General features: G+C 34.3%; 1 protein-coding gene across 1 annotated transcript; it reads right to left on the bottom strand.

Annotated features, from left to right (window-relative positions):
• Positions 1 to 7,257: 7,257 nt before the first annotated feature.
• LOC140744565 (lipase 3) lies at positions 7,258 to 9,059 on the bottom strand. The gene has a single exon (XM_073076206.1). The coding sequence runs from the start codon at positions 9,010 to 9,012 to the stop codon at positions 7,504 to 7,506; it is 1,509 nt and encodes a 502-aa protein (XP_072932307.1). The 5' UTR covers positions 9,013 to 9,059; the 3' UTR covers positions 7,258 to 7,503.
• Between the last annotated feature and the right edge of the window lie 15,001 nt (positions 9,060 to 24,060).

Below are 24,060 nucleotides of genomic sequence, written 5' to 3'. Positions count from 1 at the left end.
CGAGATGTCATTGTTACAGTTATAGTAAGTAGGGTGAAAAGGGGCATAAGAGGCAACTTGTGATTAAATTATTGATTGATCGATTAATAATGTGCTTGGATTCGTGATTGATTAATGGAAAAGTGATAGCCTTTAAGTTCTTCGCCTGGGTTAATGGAAGTTTAATTTAATTGTAGTTATAATGACCGCCTAATTATCTTACTTATTTTTAACTCCCCATTATCCGACACACACTCACACTGGTATTTATAGGTTGTCCTTGTAATCTCGGGATTAGAATAAAGCTGCGGTATTTCCTGTTTTACGATACTTCAGATACATTGCAGTACAGCATTAAAAATCCTACTTAACCCATTGTCGCTTCTATAGTATAGTTATTAGTATAGCAATTTTATCGGAACAAAACATATTCCGTTGAGTGCGTGTTGGTTTGCTACTCAGCTAATTTTTGGCAAGTTGCATGAAACAAAGTATTTGCACCAGACTAGTTACCCGTTATAACCCGTTAAGATTCATGACTGTTGAATTTTTCATCAGAACCCAAATGGTAGCGTAAGAAATGCTCACAAGTATTGGAAAGTTTTCCCATTTTATCCGAGATGAGCTCGTAATAGTTGGCATATGGGTATGTTAACCAATTTAAACGAAGCTATAGCTAAACGAGTATTATAGACAAAGTTTATCATACGAGTAGAAAATTCGTAATTTACTAACTCATATGTTGAAAGTGGTATCGCAATTCGAATGCGAACGTTAATGTTGCTATTGTCTATAAGAATAGATACGAATATACAACAGCTAACTACCATTCTCGTATGAACGTACATAAAATAGAGTGGGAAAGTTTCAGCACCCTCCTCACACATCACTCCACCCACCCTCATAGCAATAGCATAGACAAGAAAAAGTATTTCAATAGAAGGTTCCTCATATTGAAATGTTTTCGACAAATTTCGAATACTACGTCAGTATTTTAGGAATCCCCATTAACAAAACTATAGAGCGATCATGCGCTCTAGCATACGTTTCACTGTGACACCACCCTAATCAAAATTTTTAACTGCATTTATGAGACCAACTTTGAGATATAATATTGTCCAAACTAGTTTTATGAGGTCGTTTGTCGGCCGTTAGCTTAAGAAATATGGGGTGAGTTTTAGTCCTCACAGACTTCAAGTAATATGCACTGAAGTTCCCTTCAAGTTATAAAGTAAGGTGTTAGTTTTAGCTGGTGAGCTGTCTTATTCAATTTTTATGATCTTACATACTTTATTACTGGAGCAACTACCTTATATTTTCTTTTAAGAAGGTTAGAGTTTTTACTTTGTTATTACATTTTATATTTTATGCCTTTAAAAAGGTAGACTTAGCAAAATTGACTATTTTATATCTTTCAGATGCATTACTACCTCTAAGGACTAACTTTGTAATGCCTCGGATAATTGTGTCTCCCTTACCACACGCCTCATAGCAGAACACAGCGACGCTGGTATAATAAATATAGTTTAAAACTAAAAGCCACGCTAAAATCGCACAAGGAAAATCGTTAATCCTCATTCCTGACGATCCTGATCAAGAGAATGGGATAAAATTATTAAAATCGTCTATTGTTATCGGTTCTTGATACTTGTTCAAAATTTTAACTTAATCGGACCGTTCAAAGTCGGTAAAAATCGAGTTCAAAGATTCCGTTACATACATATAGAAACGGTAGAAACGCACGAGCTTTCTAACTTAGGCGTTAAGAGTAGCAATGCATCCGTCACAGACTATTCTCAAGCTAATTAGTTGAACCGCAACAATATAGGCAAGTTCTAAGTTTGTTCCTTCAACAGTACAACAAAAATACAGTACAAAATATCCTTAATAAATGTAGCATAAACTCCACCCTCTTCGAGGGAACTGTATCTACATAATTGTACCTACACTACCTTAGTGGAGAGAAGACAAGAAACAAAACTATTTGAAATACAAAACAGGCGGGTTACTACGATCTCTTAAAACAAGATTATTTTAATCATACATTGAAATTTCGTACCACGATCTCGTTAAAGTAAGATTGTTTAAACAATATTAAAACAAGCAGTTTTGTGTGAAATCATTCATTCTTTTGTACCGAATTCGTACCATGAAGTGGCACAAAATATCATAATTTAATGTTGTACTTATGTCAAATTTTGCAATGACGATTAACGTCAAACGTTCCTTTGCACTGGATAATAGTGTTACACTTGAATAACGTTTTAAAATATATTCAACCAAAAATAATTGTACACGAAATTTAACTTTTTAAGCAAAATATGTCAATTTCAGTTACTTTTATACAACTAGTACTCGAAAACTGGATAAGGGTGTCTTAATATTTACTTAATTTAATTAATAATAATAATATGTATATGTCAAACAAAATTAAGTAAGTCTGTATAACTGCGTATGACGGAACACAATCAAGACTATGGTGCGAAAGAAACGACTCTAGTGTTGATGTCTCATTTTCTCTTGGATAAGGAATAGACAAATTATTCATTATTTTACATCACTCGGCAGGAATAGAACAATATTGTTTTAAGGAGGTCGTGGTACGAATCAAAATAATGTTGATGTAATATTGAAATAAAACATTCCGGAACTATGACGGTTTTTAAAAGATGGTGGTAGGCCCCCAGGTGTGCGAGGAATATCTGCATTATATTAAAAGTGCGTGGGGCTTTGACGCACTGACTGGCATCTAGGTTTTTTATTAGATTAGATATCTCTGGCGTCGTCGGATTTAGAAAAAAATGTTGCCTCAAATGCCAATTCCCAGTATCGATGACAGGTCCCAGTCCGCTAGTGAGATATTTAAAATTGAACTATGTACTTATAATCTGATTTAGTAAAAATTGCAATCCGAAAAAAATTGCCTTCTCTGGATACTTAATCCCTCTCTCCTTGAGCATACTCCACCGCCCTAAAATCTTCTTTTAAGTGTTCTCCTTAGAAATGTTTGTATTTTATCAATATTTTTATAATAAACAACCGGTACCTATATACCAGTTAATGTGAATATACCCTCCAGCTAGCGCAATATGAACCAAGTGTCAGATGTCTTGAATGAGAGTATGCAATATTCCACCACGCAATTATCCTTTGACACGTGATATTTAGCAATGTATAAATTAGACAGTTCCTGCGCTCGAGTACTAACGTATTATACCGGTTTTTATTTTTGTTCACGAGGGGGAAACCTTCAAAAGGTACACGATGCCGTGGGAGCGACACAGGGTTATGTGGGACTCTTACCGCACTAAAACCCCCCGGTGGCCGTCCTCGCTGCGCTGCGTAGAGGACTCCGGGATCTCCAAAGGAACGCAACCGAAGAGCTCTGAGCGCGTTGCCCCGTTGGGCTCCGCCCAGGTGAGGTTGACACTCACCGCACCGTCTGGTGCGTACGACGGTATGCGACCACGCATACCGCCGCCTTCCCGGGGCCGTTGGCCGGGCGGTTCGAGCTCCCACTCTTGCCACCACGACCCCAGAAACCCCCTTTTAGTCGTCTCTTACGACAGGCAGGGGATACCGTAGCCCTATTCTTATCCCGAAACTACAGGGATATACCGGTATACTAATAGTAACTGTCAAGTAACTGTATCCGTTATTTATCCTACTGTTGGATACAGACCTTTTCCCACGACTTGGGTTGTGGACCTTACTTCATCATAGTACTACGTTGCGGTTAGATGTAGGGAGTTACGGATTAGTGGACAACCTTCGTCGATATTTTCCAAGGGCCTATTAGGGCTCCAAAAAAATACTCAACCGGGACCAACGGCTTAACGTGCCCTTCCAAGCACGGAAGCTGGTACAAATTTAACCCACTAACGGTCTCCCATCCAACTTCCAACCACGCCCACCACTGACTTAACTTTATAGATGATTTAAGACCTAAGTTACGGATTATATTATGTAACTTTACATTTACTGTATATCGACAGGTAGGGTAAACAAAATTTATGATCAAAATCGAAAGTCTACTCTTTTAACAATTTATTTGGCGGGAAAATGAAATTGAATACAAAACCAAATAACACTCCGGGCAAAACACATTATACGTTCCGGAAAAACAAACAACACGAGATCAACAACCAAGCGCTTTTTAAATCAAAAACAGATCATATTCTTTAATTAAATTCTTTTTTTTAATAAATCAGCCTTTTGTGGTTTCACCCGTGCGTTTTTTGATGATGCTTAATATATATTTATATATATAACTAGCAGACCCGGCAAACTGTGTTGTCATATAAATAAAAAAGGGTGAACAACCCTTATCATTTAGGGGTATGAAAAATAGATAGTAGCTGACTCTCAGACCGAATATGCATATAAAATTTGGTGAAAATCGGTAAAGCCGTTTCGGAGGAGTACGCTAACGAACATTGTGACACGAGAATTTTATATATAAGATATATACTCGTATTTACCGACTGCGGAACGTAATGTTTTTCGAGATCATGTATTTTCGTAGGTGTGACTTTGTCTATCTTTTAAGCACTCGGACTTTTTATAATAATTCTCTATTGTAATGTGACATGTACCTACCTAAGTATTCCGTAATTTTATTAATCCTATCTAAAATCATTTGCGTTTGCTTGTTTTAGACTCTTCATAATTGTTAGAAACGTTTCACATCAAAACACTTCCACCAATCACCGTTCTTGTTTAAGTTGGAGTCAATTTCTCAATAGCTCCCTTTTGCATAATCCCACCCGAGTCGACGACGGCACGAGTGGCAAGTTTTGCATAAAACAATAGTAGAATGTATTGTAAAAGTCAGAAATTACAGTACCCCTGCCACAACACCGCATTGTTTTTAGCGCTGTGTAGATACCTAATATGGAAAAAAACATAACCCTTCCTTGGCAGTCAAGTTAAAAAAAGGAAGTTGTTATTTATAATATTTTCTTAAGTGGTTGTGTGACTAGTAAAAATCTTCTCATGGGTTCATGATTTAATTGATAGTTACCCTGTAATGTCGCCTAAAATATTACAGTAATACATATGAAGCCACTTAAAGATCACTTATATTGATTAATAATTGTAGAACTAGGTATATGCTATAGCATGCATCTCGTGAAACAATCTGCCTTATAGTAATCTCACTTCTGTGGCAACAATAACAGCCATATTTGTACACCTGTAGGTACCTATATTTTTTTGAAAATAGATTTCATAAAATACGTTAAATAAAATCATTCATCTTCAACAACTTTCATAAACAAATATTGCCAGTACCGCAATATTAATTTAAAACAATTTTAACCAAGTTGTAAGAACAAGTTAAATCAATACGCGATGGTTCTCAAAGTTGAGCAACTTTCAGCTTGTTGCGCCACGGGACGGTGCTCGTCTGAACATTTTAATTCATCTTCTATGATGACTTAATATTGTTACAAAAAGCAATGTTCCAGAATTGCCCCAAGTTTATCTAAGAAGAATGTAAGCAATGCCATGTATAGTCACTTTTATCAAAACAAAAAATAACAATTACAATTTGTATGTAATTTGAAATTAATAAGCATACATGGAAAGTTATTGTTTTTAATTGGCATCAGCGATAAGTATCAAAATAATGTTTTTTTTAGATTGTTAAACTACACCGACATCGTTGGTAAAGACAGTTTTATAGACGTCCGTGAACCAATTGCATCCTAAAATTAGGTTTTCATTGATATGTAATGTCATGCGTGCAACACACACGCTAGTCACGAAGAAAACGCAATGAGGTAATTGTATGCGTGTGGTAAACTCGCTAACATCGTAACAGGAAAAAAACCGTTACTTATTCGTCATTTGTTAGCGAAAGATAACTTCAATTTGATTTTGGCATAAACCGAGACGCGTTGTCGTATCTCAAAATAATTAATTTACATAATTTTCACTTCCAACATAATTGCTATCATCAAAAAGGTTCGTTCCACTTGTGTCCCTTAGCACAACATGGGAACCATACGATGCTAAATCGTAAGGCACTACGATACTAGATTGTCAGTTGATTTCAGATTATATATTATCAATTTTTAATCGCTAACATTTGACTAAAATTTATAAAAGTCGGGTTATGGAAATTGTTCAATGAATATTCCATTATTACGCGCAAATTTAACCTTTGGGCTCAATTTGACATTAAGTGTTGACAGCCCCAATCCAAAATATTTTTTATATCACGGCGTGCGTAAATGGACGTTTTACGCACGCTTCGCGTGCGCAAAACCCCCATTTCCGACCCCGTAATATAAAATTTTATACAACACGCGGACGAAAAATGTTTTTCTGACTCGTGTGATTGCAGTCCTCGCCTGCGGCTCGGCCTGCAAACTCACACTTGTCAGAAAAAAATTTTTCGTCCTCGTATTGTAATGTACTATTAAATCATCGCTTAAATAATAGATATGTAAATAGACACATATTATTTTAGGCATTGTCGACAATGAGAGCTAAGTGGAAGACAGCAAATCAGGCTCACGAAGCGTGGATTTTAATGACACTTAGAAAATACATTTATTCATTATATAATTTAATTTCATTAAAATGTAAAGTAAGTAATCAGCCCCTATGCAAATTTTGGCTTCAACTAAATTAAAACATTAATCGCGTGTAGGTTTAAAGAGCTTATTATTTGATTAAAAATACGCATGCGTTTAATATAAGTATATTCGTACAGATTAGAAAAGCAGCACTTTAATTTATTAAATGAATAAAAATAAAACAACGCTTTCTATACTCTACACCCGTTTTAAGATTTTTCCCAGTCGAGGTCGCTATGAACACACACAATATCTAATACTAAACAGCCAGACCTAGTACAGATATCTGATTTTATTGTTTTAATGTCTGTCTAGCCGGGGATCAAACCTGAAGCCCACTGCGTGTCAAACTGGTACGGAGACCGCTCCACGCCGCAAGTCGTCATCGTCATATTAAATCTACCTATAGTAATATGAAATATATTATTTTACAATAATAGTAGTATTTAATTAGATGTTCTGTACTTTGTATTAGCTATGAAGATTATGTTTCATTGTGTATCGTGTTTTAACAATAAACATTTAACACTTAAGTGTGTGTGTGTGTATAAAAGTAACATAAAAATATTTACTAATTTACTTAGTAACTAAATAAGTAAGGCGCTATTTTTAATACTCATGACGTAAATAAGCAAAAACTAAATTTATATAATATATACTTAGATATTATTTAATCGTGAAAAAAAACAATCAATTTGCATTTGTACAAAATCTTTAATAAAATTTATAATTACTTAATATACATATAAAATTTTAAATGTATACTTATATACTACTTATAAAGAACGATATAATTTAATTATTTACAAGATATATGCAGACATATACTTTTAGATACATCAATACTGTAAATGTAGTATTACTGGTATATCTACTTACTATATAAATTTTCATCACATTTTTATTTTTGGCACAAAATTAAAAATACATTCGAAACAGTTCATACACCAAAACTAAATTTGAAAGGAAATCCTATGACTGTTGGTTTAGTGTACACTTTATTTAGAGAGTCCAAGATTTTATCGTTTAAATAAGTATTCACATCAACCGCCCAGAGATAATCCAGGTGGTTGAATTCCGGGTCTGGAACCAAGTAGATCTCCGGTTTGGTGGGTAATTTCTCACTTAACAATTTGACGTCAGTTTCACTTGATAGCAAATCGTTATTCGCCCAAAATAGAGTTAATGGCAACGTTACTTTACTCAGATCGTATTCCGGGGGACTGTCGGAACCGTACATCTTCTGGTTATGCGATCCATAATCGAACTGCTGGAACTTGCCACCCGATACCACTTCCTGGGCGAAGTGCACAACGGTCTTCCAAGACGTGCCCGTTCCCAAATTCGACAGGAATACTGGCAACAGCTTCTCGTTGAGCTGTTTTTCGTTGTAACCACAAATGTAGAAAACTATATTTTTACATACAAAAGCATCAATATTTTCAACGTCGCAGCCGTTTGATATCTTTCCCAGCGCTGATTTTTTTGGAATAAACTCATGGGACCCGTACAGCATTTCCATGTAAGCAACATTACTCGCCAGTGGTGCCAGCGACTTTATTGGAGATTTCAGATCCGTAAAAAATACCACTGGAGCAAGAGCGAATCCTGCCGCCAAAATGTTATTATATTCCGGTCTCAAGGTCAACATGGCGAAGAGAATCGTCGTTCCCATGGAATGCCCGATATACGTTATCTTAGTTCCTTCACCTTTAACCTTCATTATGTGATCAATTACGGCGGGAAGGTCGTACAGCGCTGCATCGTGCCAAGAAAAATTCCAATATGCTTTAGAGTTAGATTTCAGCCACGCGTGCTCTCTCGAAAACTGATTTCCTCTCATATTGGACATCCACACGTCGTAACCTGCATCTGACAGGACGTACGCTAAGCCTTTGCCGGGGCCGTTGAGGATCCAGTCAGCTGAACTGGCGAAGATTCCGTGCTGCAGAAGTACTGTTTTAGGAGAGACGACGCCGTCCTTAGAATGCGGTATTCTGTGAATATTGAGCAAGTAGCCTTCAGACATGACCATGTGGGTCTCGCACGTGTATCCGTTACGAGTTATTATTCCCGGAACGGAAAGAACAACATCGGGATTTTCCATCCGCGACGCCAAATCATCGCTGGGCACAAACGACCACGTATCGGCCACTTTCCTGCCGCTTTCCTTAACTCGCTCGACATAATTGTTGACGTCTGAAGCAATCTTCTTTTGTTGAGTGTCGAAATAAGTGTTCACCGAGTCCTTCATCTTGACTGCTTCTTCGTAGCCGTTGTTGATCGCTTTTTCCATACGACTCTTCTGTTCCTCGAAGAACGTCTTCATATTGTCGGATTGGTTCTTAAAGAAGTTCTGTATATTATTTGCTTCGTCCATGAAGAACCACTTTGTTTCGTACGAGTGAGCGACGACGCACGCAGCGAGAATGACGAATAATACGTTCATAGTTCGAAATAATGAATCTAGACTGGCCTTCAGCCGGCTCGCATGCTGTATTATTGCGTTACTCTGCTCCCGGGGTCAGCTGAATAACGTCGTTCGCAGATAATACTTAAAGAATTGCCGTGTTATCTAAATTAACGTAAAAATGATTTTGTTTATTTAAAATTCAGTGTGGTACCGAGTTAAATTTTATCCGGGTTGTAGTGATATAAGGAAATAACTAGAAGTGTATCATAACAAAGTATTTGGGTCGCAGATATAATATTTTATAAGCACCTACGTATCTGAATAATTCTTCCTGTTAGTGTTTAGTGTCAGTATTAGGTATGTGGTTTATATTTTTAAAACTTCTACGCTGTATACAAAGTTCATTCGATGCCAAATAATGATGTTATAATAACTCATAGATACTAATCTATATAATAACTAAACTTGCTCACCTCCACCTATTCAAAATAATATAGTTTTTTCTTATCAGTAATACAACTAGAATTTTAATTAGAATTGAATTAACAGTCGGCCCAATTTTTTATAGCAAGAGTTTCATAAAACATATTTATAATTAATATTATTAGATCATACTTGGATAATAGATCTTAGCACAGCAGGTATAATTACTATGAAACTATGATATTAGTTTACGAGATCACGACCACACATCACAAGATATAGGCTATCTGAAACCGTAACCATAAATGCTTGGATTCACTGTACACGTAATCTACATAACTTTGGCATTTAATTAAATACCTCACGATTGCCAGGGTAGAAGACCAAGACCCGATTTTATCATCATAGAATGTCTCAAACACGGGCCGTGGCAGATAAAAAGTTTTTTTTTTATAATATAAGAGTAGCAGACGAGCATGCAATCCACCTGATTGTAAGTGGCTACTGCCGCCCATGGACATCTGTAATCAACCCCAGATAGGATTAGATATTCCTACCTGAGGTCGGCCACAGATGCGCCGCTACCCCTGAGGACTAAGCTGGAACGCCTCGGAAAAGTCTGTCTCCCTTACCACACTCTTCAAACCGGAACACAGCAGCGCCTATCACTGCTGTTATTAGGTAGAAATAGGTGTGGCGGTGGTGCCGCCGGAGTCGAACCACAAAGGGTTCTACCACCTTCAAAAGTATACTCCTGTACAATGTTTCCACGTATATAGATACATTTTTTATAAAGGAACTAACAAAGTTTGTTAATAAATGCTTGTAAAAAGGTAAAATAATTATTCTAATTGGAAATCATCTAACTCCGGCATAACACAGTACTTATAATATATAGGTACCCAATTATGTACCTACTACCTACTTATACTACGCAGTTATATGACTCATGAATGCTTAAAATAGTTTTTTACGTCGATAATTGGAAGTATCTACTCACGGTCATCTGTCTTTTAAACAATATAAAAAACTCAAGGAGTACCTATCTATTTCCCAAAATGTTCGCAACGTGTGTAAAAAACGATGCTATGTTTAATTCATGTTAACAGAATGGTTCCCTAAGCATGTAAAAACTAAGTAGGTAAGTATCTACAATAAATCTACAAACTAAGCGAACTATGCGAACGGGCCAGTCCCTACGGTATCAAGTAGCCAATGAAGCGAACGTGAACAGGAAAATAATTGTACTTGAAACGAATTATAAAAATGTTACTAGGTACCCCTGAGGATTAAACTGGAACCCCCAAACTATACTCATATTTACCTCTATCCTTCAAAATCAAAAAACCAATGGAACTATGCTACTACAAGGTGATTGAATCCTTTGTGGTTCGACTTAGAAGGTACCACCGCCACACTGTTACCACCACAATTTATCTTATCTGGGGTTGAATACAGATGTCCATTTCCTTCAGGTGGATTGCTTGCTGTTTTGCTACTTCTATAATATAAGTAAAAACAAAAGAAGGGAATGCCAGCAAACCAACAAATTTAAATATTTGGGTAAATAAAATAAAAAAATATTCGATTATATCTTTGTTCTATGTAAGAGGTTATCTATTCACAGGTCGTGCCTACGTCAATCGATATTACACATAATTTCACAATTATTTGGTAGGCACCTATACAAATACAAAACAGCATACAATGCTAGCTTGTTGACGTTACATATATCGCTACCTTAAAACAAAAGGGCCACAAATCAAAAATTTTCAAAATCCTTTTTATTGTAAAAACTCAAACTTTGTCGGTTATATTATCATAATTTAAAAAGACTCCCATGAATTTTACACTTTAAATAATAAAAATACTACTGACGTCTTTTTTGTATTTTCGAATTTATGCTGCAAAATTTGTGCAAAGACGCCATTTTGTTAGTTGCGGCCCGGAAGTCGACGAGAGCGTACGTTTGTTTGGTGCTAAAGGGCCATAACGCAAAAAAAACCTCTTGATTAAGCTTTTATTATTTAAACAAAAGTGCCATATTTTGAAAAATGCCCGTTTTGCATATAATGTTCATGTAAGTATCACATATTTTACTTAATCAAAAGGATCATTTTACAAAAAAGCCTGTTTTGCTCATAACACTTTATGGGAGTTGTAATAACAATTTAAAAACAAAAGTAGCATATTTTGTAATAAGTATGTTTTGCATAGAAAATGCATTTAGGAGATAATAATTACGTTGTTTCAAAAGGGACATGTTAGGAATACGTCCGTTTTGCTGGTGGTTTTTTCTAGGTTATAGTTAATATTAATGAATAAAAGTTCTTTTTTTGATATACATTTGTATTGTATATTTATTTTTAAAAGTAAAATCATATTATTTTATGAATTCAATGGTCTATTTTTGCTTGTTATTTTATTGTAAGTTTTTTATTAAGGTAAAGGTTTAGTTTATACTATTATAAACTAAATCTTTACCTGGTTTATTTTATATATTATAGTTATATTTATATAGAATGAATAACAGAGCGCATAGGATACTCAACATGTTAAATTACAAAAACCAAATCAAACTAAATGACAATGATGAAACTTTATTTAAAAACAACGACGTTAAAAGTGATCCCTGTATTAAGAAGATGAATAACGCACCAGCATTAGATGACTCCTCGGACAGTGATTCCATTCCTGATAGTCAATATAATTTCAGTTTATCTCTGAACAGCGAACCGAAATTGGAACCAGGTTATAGAAATAATAGACCAAACGTAGATATTGAAGATACCGATTATGATAGTGACATTTCTGATTCAAGTTCAAGCAATGGTGATTTTTCATCCGACGACAGTGTCCAGGATCCAGATTTTCAAATTAGAGACGACTTGCGGTTATCTGATTCTAGCTCAGATGACGATAATAACATCAAAGATCACCAATTTTCGCCTAAACCTGGAACTTCTGGTTTGAATAACGAGTCAGCATCAGTTCTTAAACCTGATGAGGTCTTATTGAGACCACCTTCTAAAACGGTTATTATTCAGTCATCGAGTTTCGATTTTTCAGCACCAAATAATGACGATATTCAGATTCCTAGCGTTGATACAATATCAAGTGTTATTACGCCATCTCCTTGTGTTAACAATGAGAATATTCAAAGAAAGAGTAGTAAAAGGTAAGCGAATTCACAATTATGGTGAAGAAACATGAAGAAAATACTCAGAAACAGTGGTCAAGCATATACGTCCATGTCAAAAACTAATAATTTTGGTTCTGTGATTATGATTATGTTATTACTCTATTTTGTAAGGTTAATTATTTTTGGAGTTTACTCCTTAAGAAACGATTTGAGTTATAAGGCCCGGTACGGAAATTTTATGAGGAGTAAAATCAAGTGTAACACGAAAAGTTGAGGCGTAACGGAAACCAAAATATGAATCAAGAGTGCTTTTATTAATTTAAAATACAGTAAGTTCAAATCCCATATGAAAGTAATTATTACAATAAAAATAATTAGCAATATATAAAACATTAAAACGTCATTAACTAATTTGTTTACATTTTTGCATAAATTAAGTTATAGGTTTGATCATTTATAAACACTGTGAAAAATATGAACATTGGCGCCATAATATGATTAACAATCTTTTATGAACGTTTTTAAAGAAGAGTAACATATAAAATCAGTAAGCAATTGAATAAGATATAATATTAGCAAAATAAGTTTTTAACATAAAGAAGCTTTTGTAAGTTACTGATATATTAATTTAACTTATAAAAATGGATGCATTATTGATCAGCACCATCTATCAACGATAAACGGGCAAAATCAAAACAGTATTATTTAATATTTATTACAGAATTATTGCTAATGAATTATATTCAAAATAAGTTATATAAAATTGGCAATACGTTTTAAATGAATTCTAGAATTATAAAACATTCAGAAACAATCCAAATTACATATAATAACATGTTTATTGAGTCTCATATAAATTTCATCCGTAAATTGCAACAAGGATATTTTATAGATGGCAAAGAAATTATAATTATTAAGTTTTAAGTTATAAAACGTTTAACATTGTTTTAAATATAAATACCAACCAAAACAAAACCAAAATACATAGATTGATAAACTTGCAAACTTACAATTTATAAAACTTGCCACTAGATGGCGCTATTTTATATTATTTTGTACTATTTTATTATTATTTTGTAACATACTTTATGTAATACGCATTATTGAAGTAATATAAATAATCCGAATAATTACAGACATATGTTTGTTTCTCTTATCATTTTAGCAGATGCGTTCATTTACCTACCCTTTTTTCTATTCGATATATATCATAATTATCATTCGTAAGGAGTAAACTCCAATCGTGCGTCGTAGCTGACACACACACACTTTTTTTATTGTTTTTTTGAGATTGGTTTTATACTTGGCTAAAGTCTAGTTTTCATACTATTATTATTTTGAAGTCGATCACTGAAGTTATAAACTTCAGTTACGTAGGTAATAGCATTACTTACTTTCGTATTTTAATTGTTTTTCAGTAAGTACAATTTCATTTTGAGATTAATTTTATAACTAAATTTTTTTGAAGTTACCTAATAAGTTAAAACTTCTTCTACTACTACTTCTTTGTAGTTATTTATTGATTTTTTATTTGTTTTTGTTTGTTTGCCAAGTAAGTAATCTTTTAGTAGCATTCTTTATATTTTACAAAAGCAAAAAGTTATTTTAGTAATTATTTTTATGTGACATAGTCACTTTCCTTGGTTTATAATATATTTTTTTCTAATTTGTGTAAGCTAGTGGCACAAAAAGAACCATGAATACATATTATTTTTAAAAATTGTGACTGTTTTATTAAATTTTCCCTATAATTTAAACAATATATTTATATACAAAAGAGACTTATCTGCTCATAACTTTTTTTTTTAGAAAAAAATACACATATCCGAATTCACCATTAAAAGCAGAATAAAAATATCTTTCTAACAGTGTATAACACCTATTTATCAGTTTTAAAATTACAGAGCAATTATACAAAAACTGATTTTGAAAACTTTAAATGGCTCTCCTGTAAAATTAGGTCTATTCGCTTTATGGCCCTTTTGTTTTGAAGTAGCGATATTTTGTCTGAATAATTACTACCTTACAGCTAAGTATTGACTTTGAACAAAGAATTGTAGGGATCAACTCATTAGGGACTATACAGAAATACATATCATAACTTGGTAATAATTAAATTGTACTTTTCTGCATTTAGGAAGGCTAATATTGAAAGCCAACTAAAATGATTTTGACGCCTCCCGAATTTATAACGGCCTTTACATGTTATAAGTAGGCTAGTATTTTTCATCTCAAAAATATCTGACGTATCTAAGTGCACTTGCCAAAAATAAACAAGCAAGTTAATCGACAAAGCTAAAAATGTTTTGTTTTAACAATTGAATTCAATTTACAAACCTATTTACATCCACCTAAATACCCCTGTGCGCCAGAATAGCTCGCCATTTGGCACAATATAATAAAAAAATCATATACCTAAGTACCTAATATAACGTTAGATATATAAAATAGTATCTATATATCGTAATGAAACTCTATTGTATATTGTAACTCTTCACAACAGCACTTTACTGTACCTATAACCTGTATATTTATTTATTGTAAAATAGAACCAAATATACTAATTGACACACACACAAAAAATATATTATAAAACAATTCGAACTCCACCTAAATAATAATAAAATAATAATAATAGATCTCATATTAAATAAATGTAGTTAAAAAAAACTAAAGTACACGCTTTTATAGAAATCAAACTAAAAATCGGTGCGTATTAGAAATTAATTATTGCTTGCTAATCGGTGAAGGAAAACATCGTGAGGAAACCTGCATACCTGAGAGATTTATAAAAAAAAAAAACTCAAAGGTATGTGAAGTCTACCAATTCGTACTTGGCCAGCGCGGTGGACTATGGCCTAATCCCTCTCATTCTGAGACGAGACCCTTTAAAAAAAAGCGTGGGGTGCACACTCTCGGTAGTTATAAATATTTTACTGACAGCCATGAGCGAAAGGACCAACACTTTGATACAAAAGCACCCCACGCTCTTTTTATAATAATAACATACAATTTAAGGCGTATCGAATATTTTAATTATTATCAATCATTACAGAGCGCAAACCGAACCATAATTGAACGCACATAGTCCTACGTCTGTAAAGCTAGAAAGGTCAAGTCGGCAGAATCACTCGTTTTATATCTCAACATTTAGTGCTCATTTAGTGCTAATTTAGTGCTGATAACAGATATTTGGTGCTGTGATAGGGGGACTAAAAATGAGAACACTGCTAACTTTACATTAAGCTAGCAGTGTACCATTCGTGACCGCGCTATGATACGGCAGAATCACTCGTTTTATATCTCAACATTTAGTGCTCATTTAGTGCTAATTTAGTGCTGATAACAGATATTTGGTGCTGTGATAGGGGGACTAAAAATGAGAACACTGCTAACTTTACATTAAGCTAGCAGTGTACCATTCGTGACCGCGCTATGATACGGCAGAATCACTCGTTTTATATCTCAACATTTAGTGCTCATTTAGTGCTAATTTAGTGCTGATAACAGATATTTGGTGCTGTGATAGGGGGACTAAAAATGAGAACACTGCTAACTTTACATTAAGCTAGCAGTGTACCATTCGTGACCGCGCTATGATACAGTTGGAGCGAGAGGCACATCACCTAATAATTTAGTGCTCAATTAGTGCTGCCTGTACAAGCAAACAGATATTTCAAAAAAAATTTTTTTCAATTTTTAAGTATAGATAACTGCTGACATAACGCACAACGCTGACAAGACGCGTGCGTTGTGCAAGCAAGCCCTTCGTTTATCAACAGTTTCGAGTTTTATTTTGCGCGGGAATAATAAAAGTTGTAAATTGGTCGAAGAAATAGTTTTATTCTATTAATTCAGAAGAGGGATAACCTCAAATAACAAGCTCTGACACCTGTCTACTGAACCAAAATTACAACAATCATACGTATTTTTTTAAAATATCAAATTGTATTAATTAAAAACTAATCTAATTTAGTAGTAGTAGTACCTAGTAGATTAAGTATCTAGTATTAACATAAAAATCATTGTAATCGTCTTACTTTTCGGAGTTTGCAGGCAGTTTAAAAAATGTTATATCTGGATGTGTTATTGACGAATTGAAGCAACCAAAAACAACACAATATAATTTATAACTTTTCTTCGCCATATTATTCTTGAAACAACAAAATATCTTACAAAACCGTCACATCACCCGCTCGTCACCGTGGCACATTCACGAATGTTAGTGTACCGAGTTAGTACCGGCCCGAGGCGAGTAGGCGTGGCTTGCGTTTCGTGCGTTTGTATGAAGATAAAATACTGTATATCCTTATACTGTGATCGTATTAATACTCAAAAGGACACCAATAAGACCATCGTCGTTGATCTAACGAGTGTGATGCTTCGAGATAAATTTATCGAATCTTCGAGAATATATAATAAGAAAAATACAAACTCCAAACTTAGTACTGAACATCTGCGAATTAGCGGTACCCGGCAGCCTGTTTATATATCGGAACGTCTTACTCTTCAGGTAAAAAAATTATGCTATCTAAAATTTTGCAAAATTAAATAACTATAGATATTGCTGGACCTCTAGAGGCAAAGTATATTTAAGAATATCTGACGGCGCCCAACTAATAAAAATACGCGACTCCTGTGACCTTGAAAAACTTATTAAACAATGACTAGATCTCTGTATAGTCATCATATTCTTCTTGTATTTCAAACTTGTAAACTTAAAACACATCGTATCACACACACATATACGCTCACATATACATTTAACCTACTACATATTTATCTGGATGGTTTATTGCATATTTTACTTCATAATATACACTTATTTACGGTTTAAATTAATGCGTGATAAATTATTATCATTATTATTGTTTTTGCTTTTTTATGGATAACATCAGAACCACTATAGAAATTGAACTAGATGACTTACAAGTGTCTCAATCGTACAACTGCGAGCCTGAACAATGTCCCTCATATATATCTAAACAACAACCTTGCTTAAACATTATTACAACAAAACATAAGGAGTATCGGGGCAAATTTTGATGAATTTTCTATCTTACTACAAAGAACTATGGTCGATCTCGATATAATATGCTTCACGGAATGTTGGCTATCTTGCAACCCTTATTTACCACAATTACAAAATTTTAACTGCACCGCTTCTTCTAAATGTTTCAATCAAAATTATGGTCTAGTTCTTTATACAAAATCTCATCTTCTGTGTACAATTTATGAACCAAATTTTCTTGATGCAAACTGTATTATTAATATTATAAATAATAACACCGCCATAGTTTTCATCTATAGACCACCCTCATTCACCAAGATTGATAAAATCAGTTCTAAAATGACACGTAGATATAATTTGTTTACTTACCTTACATCCTCACTTCATCACACTGCGTAAGCACATCTCACACACAATAAACACACACACGCACACATACACACACACACACGCGCACACACACACACACGCACACATACATTCACACATAAAAACACTAACTCACTAAACGTTCTTTTATTGTATAATATTTTATACAATAAAAGAACGTTACACTATATATTGCCATTATGTTTAAGATTACTTGCACTGTTTCTGTACCTTAACTTTGTACATAGAGTTCCTTAGTCTATTATAGTATGCTAGATTCACACCGGGAGAGATCGGTTGCCTATATTACAGGTTTACGCCCAGTTTAGGCAACTGAAGATAAATGTAATGTCCAATCTTACTATAATGTTACCCTGCACCTAATAACATTGTGTACTAAATTGTGATATTTTATGAAATAAAGATTTTATTATTATTATTATTATTATTATATTGTATGACAATACAACAACAAATGCGTAATTTATTTTTCTTAACATGTTTTTAATTATTATTACTCATCGTTAAATATAAATTATCTTAATATTTTCTAATTACAAATCTTAAATGGTGACGCCTTTCAATTTCAGTAGTTTCCGTTTTAGAGTACTTTTCTCGCTCTTGAGACTGCTGGAGTCGTTATACTAGCAGTAGTTGATTTGAAAAAAAATAAAAAAAAATAATATTTCAAAAATTATTTGCTGTACTGACAGCACTAATTGAGCACTAAATAGTGACGTCATTTGATTCCATTTGTTTTCGTTTTCGAGTCTTTTTATAGCTCTCAAGACTGCTGGCGTCGTTATATTAGCAGTAGTTGATTTGAAAAAAAAAATTTTTTCACACACACACACACACAGCGGCTCCATCGCTAGGGGAGTCAGGGTCGTTTCCTGTGACCTTATAACGTTGAGATCTGATGAAAACTCGATATTTGCAATACAGAATAATACCTATAACTTTTCGATTATTGAAAATCTTCGATTTTTTTAGCGGGCAGTTGAATAATGATTTTCCTAAAATTTTTTCTGGGTTCACCGGTTGCATTAATTTAGCACTAATTTGTAACTCTTTTCAATTTCACCAATACCGATTTTAAAGTCATCTTTCAGCTCTATGATTGCTCTTATCGTTATGTCAGCAGTTATCTATACTTAAAAATTGAAATTTTTTTTTTTGAAAAATCTGTTCGCTTGTACAGGCAGCACTAATTGAGCACTAAATTATTAGCTGATGTGCCTCTCGCTCCAAGTGTATCATAGCGCGGTCACGAATGGTACACTGCTAGCTTAATGTAAAGTTAGCAGTGTTCTCATTTTTAGTCCCCCTATCACAGCACCAAATATCTGTTATCAGCACTAAATTAGCACTAAATGAGCACTAAATGTTGAGATATAAAACGAGTGATTCTGCCGTATCATAGCGCGGTCACGAATGGTACACTGCTAGCTTAATGTAAAGTTAGCAGTGTTCTCATTTTTAGTCCCCCTATCACAGCACCAAATATCTGTTATCAGCACTAAATTAGCACTAAATGAGCACTAAATGTTGAGATATAAAACGAGTGATTCTGCCGTATCATAGCGCGGTCACGAATGGTACACTGCTAGCTTAATGTAAAGTTAGCAGTGTTCTCATTTTTAGTCCCCCTATCACAGCACCAAATATCTGTTATCAGCACTAAATTAGCACTAAATGAGCACTAAATGTTGAGATATAAAACGAGTGATTCTGCCGTATCATAGCGCGGTCACGAATGGTACACTGCTAGCTTAATGTAAAGTTAGCAGTGTTCTCATTTTTAGTCCCCCTATCACAGCACCAAATATCTGTTATCAGCACTAAATTAGCACTAAATGAGCACTAAATGTTGAGATATAAAACGAGTGATTCTGCCGACTTGACCTTTCTAGCTTTACAGACGTCATAGTCCTAGCATCGAATTGAAGGATTTAATTCAATGTGAAAATGATTTCGAATGTCCGTATCGGTCCACACGTCCGAGCCATGCGGGTATCAATAAAAATCCTATTACAAATAAGGTTTTCTGTCCTTTGATACGCAGGGACCGTGTGATTCGTCGTTTGATCTTACAGTCTGCCGCTCATACTCGTTAACTTGTACAAAAACACCAATTACGAATCTAGGACTCGATTTCATTCCACTCTTAATGGCTAACAGAGATTATAAGCACAGAACACAATCTAAATAAAGTAAACATAAGCATACCGGACTAACCGTAATATTTTTCGTAATCGTAACATATCGTCAATGCATGACAATCCCAATACTGGGCATGGTTCTCTAAGAGTGAAATATATAGTGGAGACTCAATAAACCGAACTTTTGATGACATACCATAGCCTACTGAAGGACTTCACACACCATATACAAATAGGTACTAGAGTCACTGTCCCTGTAGTACCGGGACCAGAAGAGGGCTACGGTATCCTCTGCCTGTCGTAAGAGGCGACTAAAAGGGGCTTCAGGGGTTGCGGGCGGCAAGAGTGGGAGCTCAAACCGTCCAGCAAGCTACCCCGAGAAGGACAGCGGTTTGTGTGGTCGCATATCGCTGTAATCACCAGGGGATGTGAGAGGAGCGTAAATTGCTCCCCCCAGGGCAGAGCCCGATAGGGCAGGGCATCGCGTTAGGAGGACTCCGGTTGTGTTCCGTTCGAGATCCCGGAGTTCTCCATCAAACGATGAGGACGGCCACCGGGGAGGTTTTAGTGCGGTAAAAATCCCACATAACCCGACGTCACTCCCATGGCGTCCGGTACCTTTTGAAGGTTTCTCCCTCGTCAAAAAAAAAAGGTACTAGAGTCACACACTATTGTATTCTGTTTTGAGCGTGTGTTAAGAGGAGACACGTCACTTGTAAGAAGCATTTTAACGTATTCCTCAGTGATACCAAAATTATGTAGGCGGCCTCATGTAATCCTATTTGGAATTGATTGTAGATGTCCAAAGCCGGCAGTTGCCACTTATGATTCGGTGGAAGTGGACTGTACCAGATATAGTCAAACCACCCAGACTACAAGGCTTAATTTCATAGAACAGCAATTACCCTAGATATTGCTAGAGATAATATTTATTTATAACACGCGACTTTCTTTATTATGGTCATTAAGTATTATCAATAAGTCATTGCATTCTTGTTAATTACTAAATCCCGTGCACAGGCGATAGCTAATCTAGCTCTGTATACACAACTGCACGTGCTGTACAAACTCGTAGTATTATGTAAACAGTCCAACGCCCCGAGAAAACGCTGGCTAATGAATAGTCTTGTAATTACATAGATTAGTAAAGATTACTCACTCCTAACAAGAAATTGTGCCCAGTTTTGAGAATTGAAATTGTTGCGTAAAAATGTTTTGCCACGTCTCCGTGCTAAAATGTCCCTAAAATATTTGAAATAATTATTTATTTATTATGTAAATTACGCAGTATTAGTTATTTATTCGTAAATTCTCTCTAAAAATGTTTTTATTTGTCAAGAATTCAAAAAAAGAACTTACTAAAATAAGCCGTTTGTGGCTTCATTCAATTTCAAGGCGGCGAAGTATCTTTTTTTTCTAATCTATGTGTAATTAATATACTTTGACACATCAAATATAAACCCAACTGCGTAAATTAAGTAGTGTATGCTGCGACGAAGCAAATTAGGGAAGTCGTACTTTAGTATCTTCAAAAAAAATAACACCTCGTTTAAACCGATCCTTAAGAAATAGACACATACACCCAAAAACATAATTATATATGTAAAAATAAATATATGATAATAACTTGGAGTACCAATAGTACTTGGAGTACCGCTAATTAGTATAATTAGCCTTTAAAATACTGTGAAACAGTCCTTTGTTATTATTTCTAATTGATACCAATATATTAAATTTATGACTAACGTTTTAAATATATATTATGATTAAGATTTTATCGTATTTGTTAGTCTCGCTTTGCAATTAAACCAGATAAGCTATTCAATACTAATTCAAAAATAACATAGCAATTTTATAATTACACGTTAATTGTAAGGTATTCCTGTATACTTTAATATGTTTTCTGTCTGCCAATGTCCCCAGTACTTTTCATACACTCGTATGGTACTTATAGAATACAATTATAATGTTTTAGACAAAGTGTAGCTATAGAAGTGTCGTCAACATTATAATGTTACGCTAACTTCCCACGATCCATTATAATACAGGGACGTGGAGCAGCCCACAAGGACGCACAGTGGGAAGAGCATAGTCTGTGATAGCGCGAATTCACAAATCCCTAGCGGTACGTCGGATCCACCGCCAGACGGCAACTGCAAAAATGTGTTGCCCCTTTTCGCTATGGATTTTGGAATGACAAATAGGACTTCAAATTTTAAAACACCAGACTGACGCGCATAACTGGAAGTAATGTCGTGCGATCCGCCATTAACCATGTAGAAGTCGCGGGAATTAAAAAGAAATAATACAAAACACAAAAGGAGATAAAATACGTTTATTTCTTAAAATTTGTCAATAATGAATCGGACACGGATACAACCATCTCTCGCATCGGCGACCGAATCCCGAACTATTCACTGTGGGTATACAATAAAATATACACAACAATTTATACTTATGCGTACAACTACATGCGTTACCGCCTACGGCAACACCACTCAATCTTAACACACTGTCATTTCAAATTCGACTTAAACACTCCGTTCATAATCAATACTATCCGTTATATACAAGGCTGAGTGGGTCGCTAATGAGACGATACACAAAATACCTATGCAGCATTTTAAATGCGTTATATCATTATTAATATTAAACAAATTGTGTCTCTCCGGACTTTATACAACTATCGACCATTGTCACAGACAAAAATATATTACAAAAAAACTAATACTTAAAGTATTCAAACGACCTTCTACAATTAACATTTCAAATGATTCGCAAAATCCAAATAAAACTCACAATACTTAAATATAACTAGTTATTTATTGTCTTTAAAAAATATAAGGTTCAAATGTATTTTGATTTATTTTCTTCATACAACATTATTGGAAATATTGAACTGATTTGGACAGAGACTTTGACGAAAAGATATTTCACTGTGAGGAACTCAAATATTCATATCCTAAAAATGTAAAAATTGAGAAAAATAGCTTCTTTCAATTTTAACTCACTTAAATTGTCTGTATACAAGGGTCGTATAGCATAGCGTAGCCACTAAGATCATTTTTACACACTCTTTTCACACCCCGATGTCTTGATGTGTCTTTATTAAGTTGGTATTACTTAGGTACCAAAAGCTAAATTTACGAGAAAAAAAATATGTTAAAAAAATGGTTGTTTATTGTCATTTTCGTTTCGTGCGAAACTTGGTCTTTCTTCAATTCAAATGTTTTATAATAAATTAGTTGACAATCGAACACTGCCCTAAAATAATAATAGGCGTAACAACAATACAACATATTGTTGTACACAATGCAATATTGTTGTATAATAACAACAATATATTAAAGATTATGGTGTTTTCATACTGTGATGAATGATTGACCATTATAAGCTGGTTTACAAATAATAAATGATTCGTTACTAAGCTGAATCCGAGCAAACTTTAATCGCAACACATCGGGGTCGAAACACGCACACACGTACAGACACCCATAACTAAAGCCTCTCACTAAAGTATAGTTCACAAATATATATTTTTAAATGCTAAGATTATCATATTACTCTACGTGCACATCCGTGGTCTTTACACTAACTTAACAAATCTAATAATATTCTGTATAACATATGTATGTATAATAAACATAGTGTTAAAATTACATTTAGTTTACAATTTCAATTTTTTATTTATTTATTTATTGTATTCTCTTTTTAAATTTCTATTACATATATGTATTGTATATGTATATATTTTTACACCTAAACCGAGAAATGTTAACGTAAGATATCTACTACTAAATCACAAGGCATAGATATTTCTGCCGTATTACACCGAAACCTTTATTGTGACATGTGTTACAATCGCAACTGTTGTAAGACATGTTCTTACAAAAAATATTTTACACCCAATTTTGTTTCACGTAACATGATATGTTACTCAGAAATGTCATGTTACGCGTAACATGACATGTCCGTGA

This window comes from Epargyreus clarus, unplaced genomic scaffold, assembly GCF_041222505.1.
Source record: "Epargyreus clarus isolate Ecla_fem2 unplaced genomic scaffold, WU_Ecla_fem_2.2 ptg000008l, whole genome shotgun sequence".
In the NCBI taxonomy this organism is placed as follows: domain Eukaryota; kingdom Metazoa; phylum Arthropoda; class Insecta; order Lepidoptera; family Hesperiidae; genus Epargyreus; species Epargyreus clarus.
Note: the sequence above shows the minus strand (reverse complement) of the source record. Positions and strands in the feature narration are given on the sequence as shown.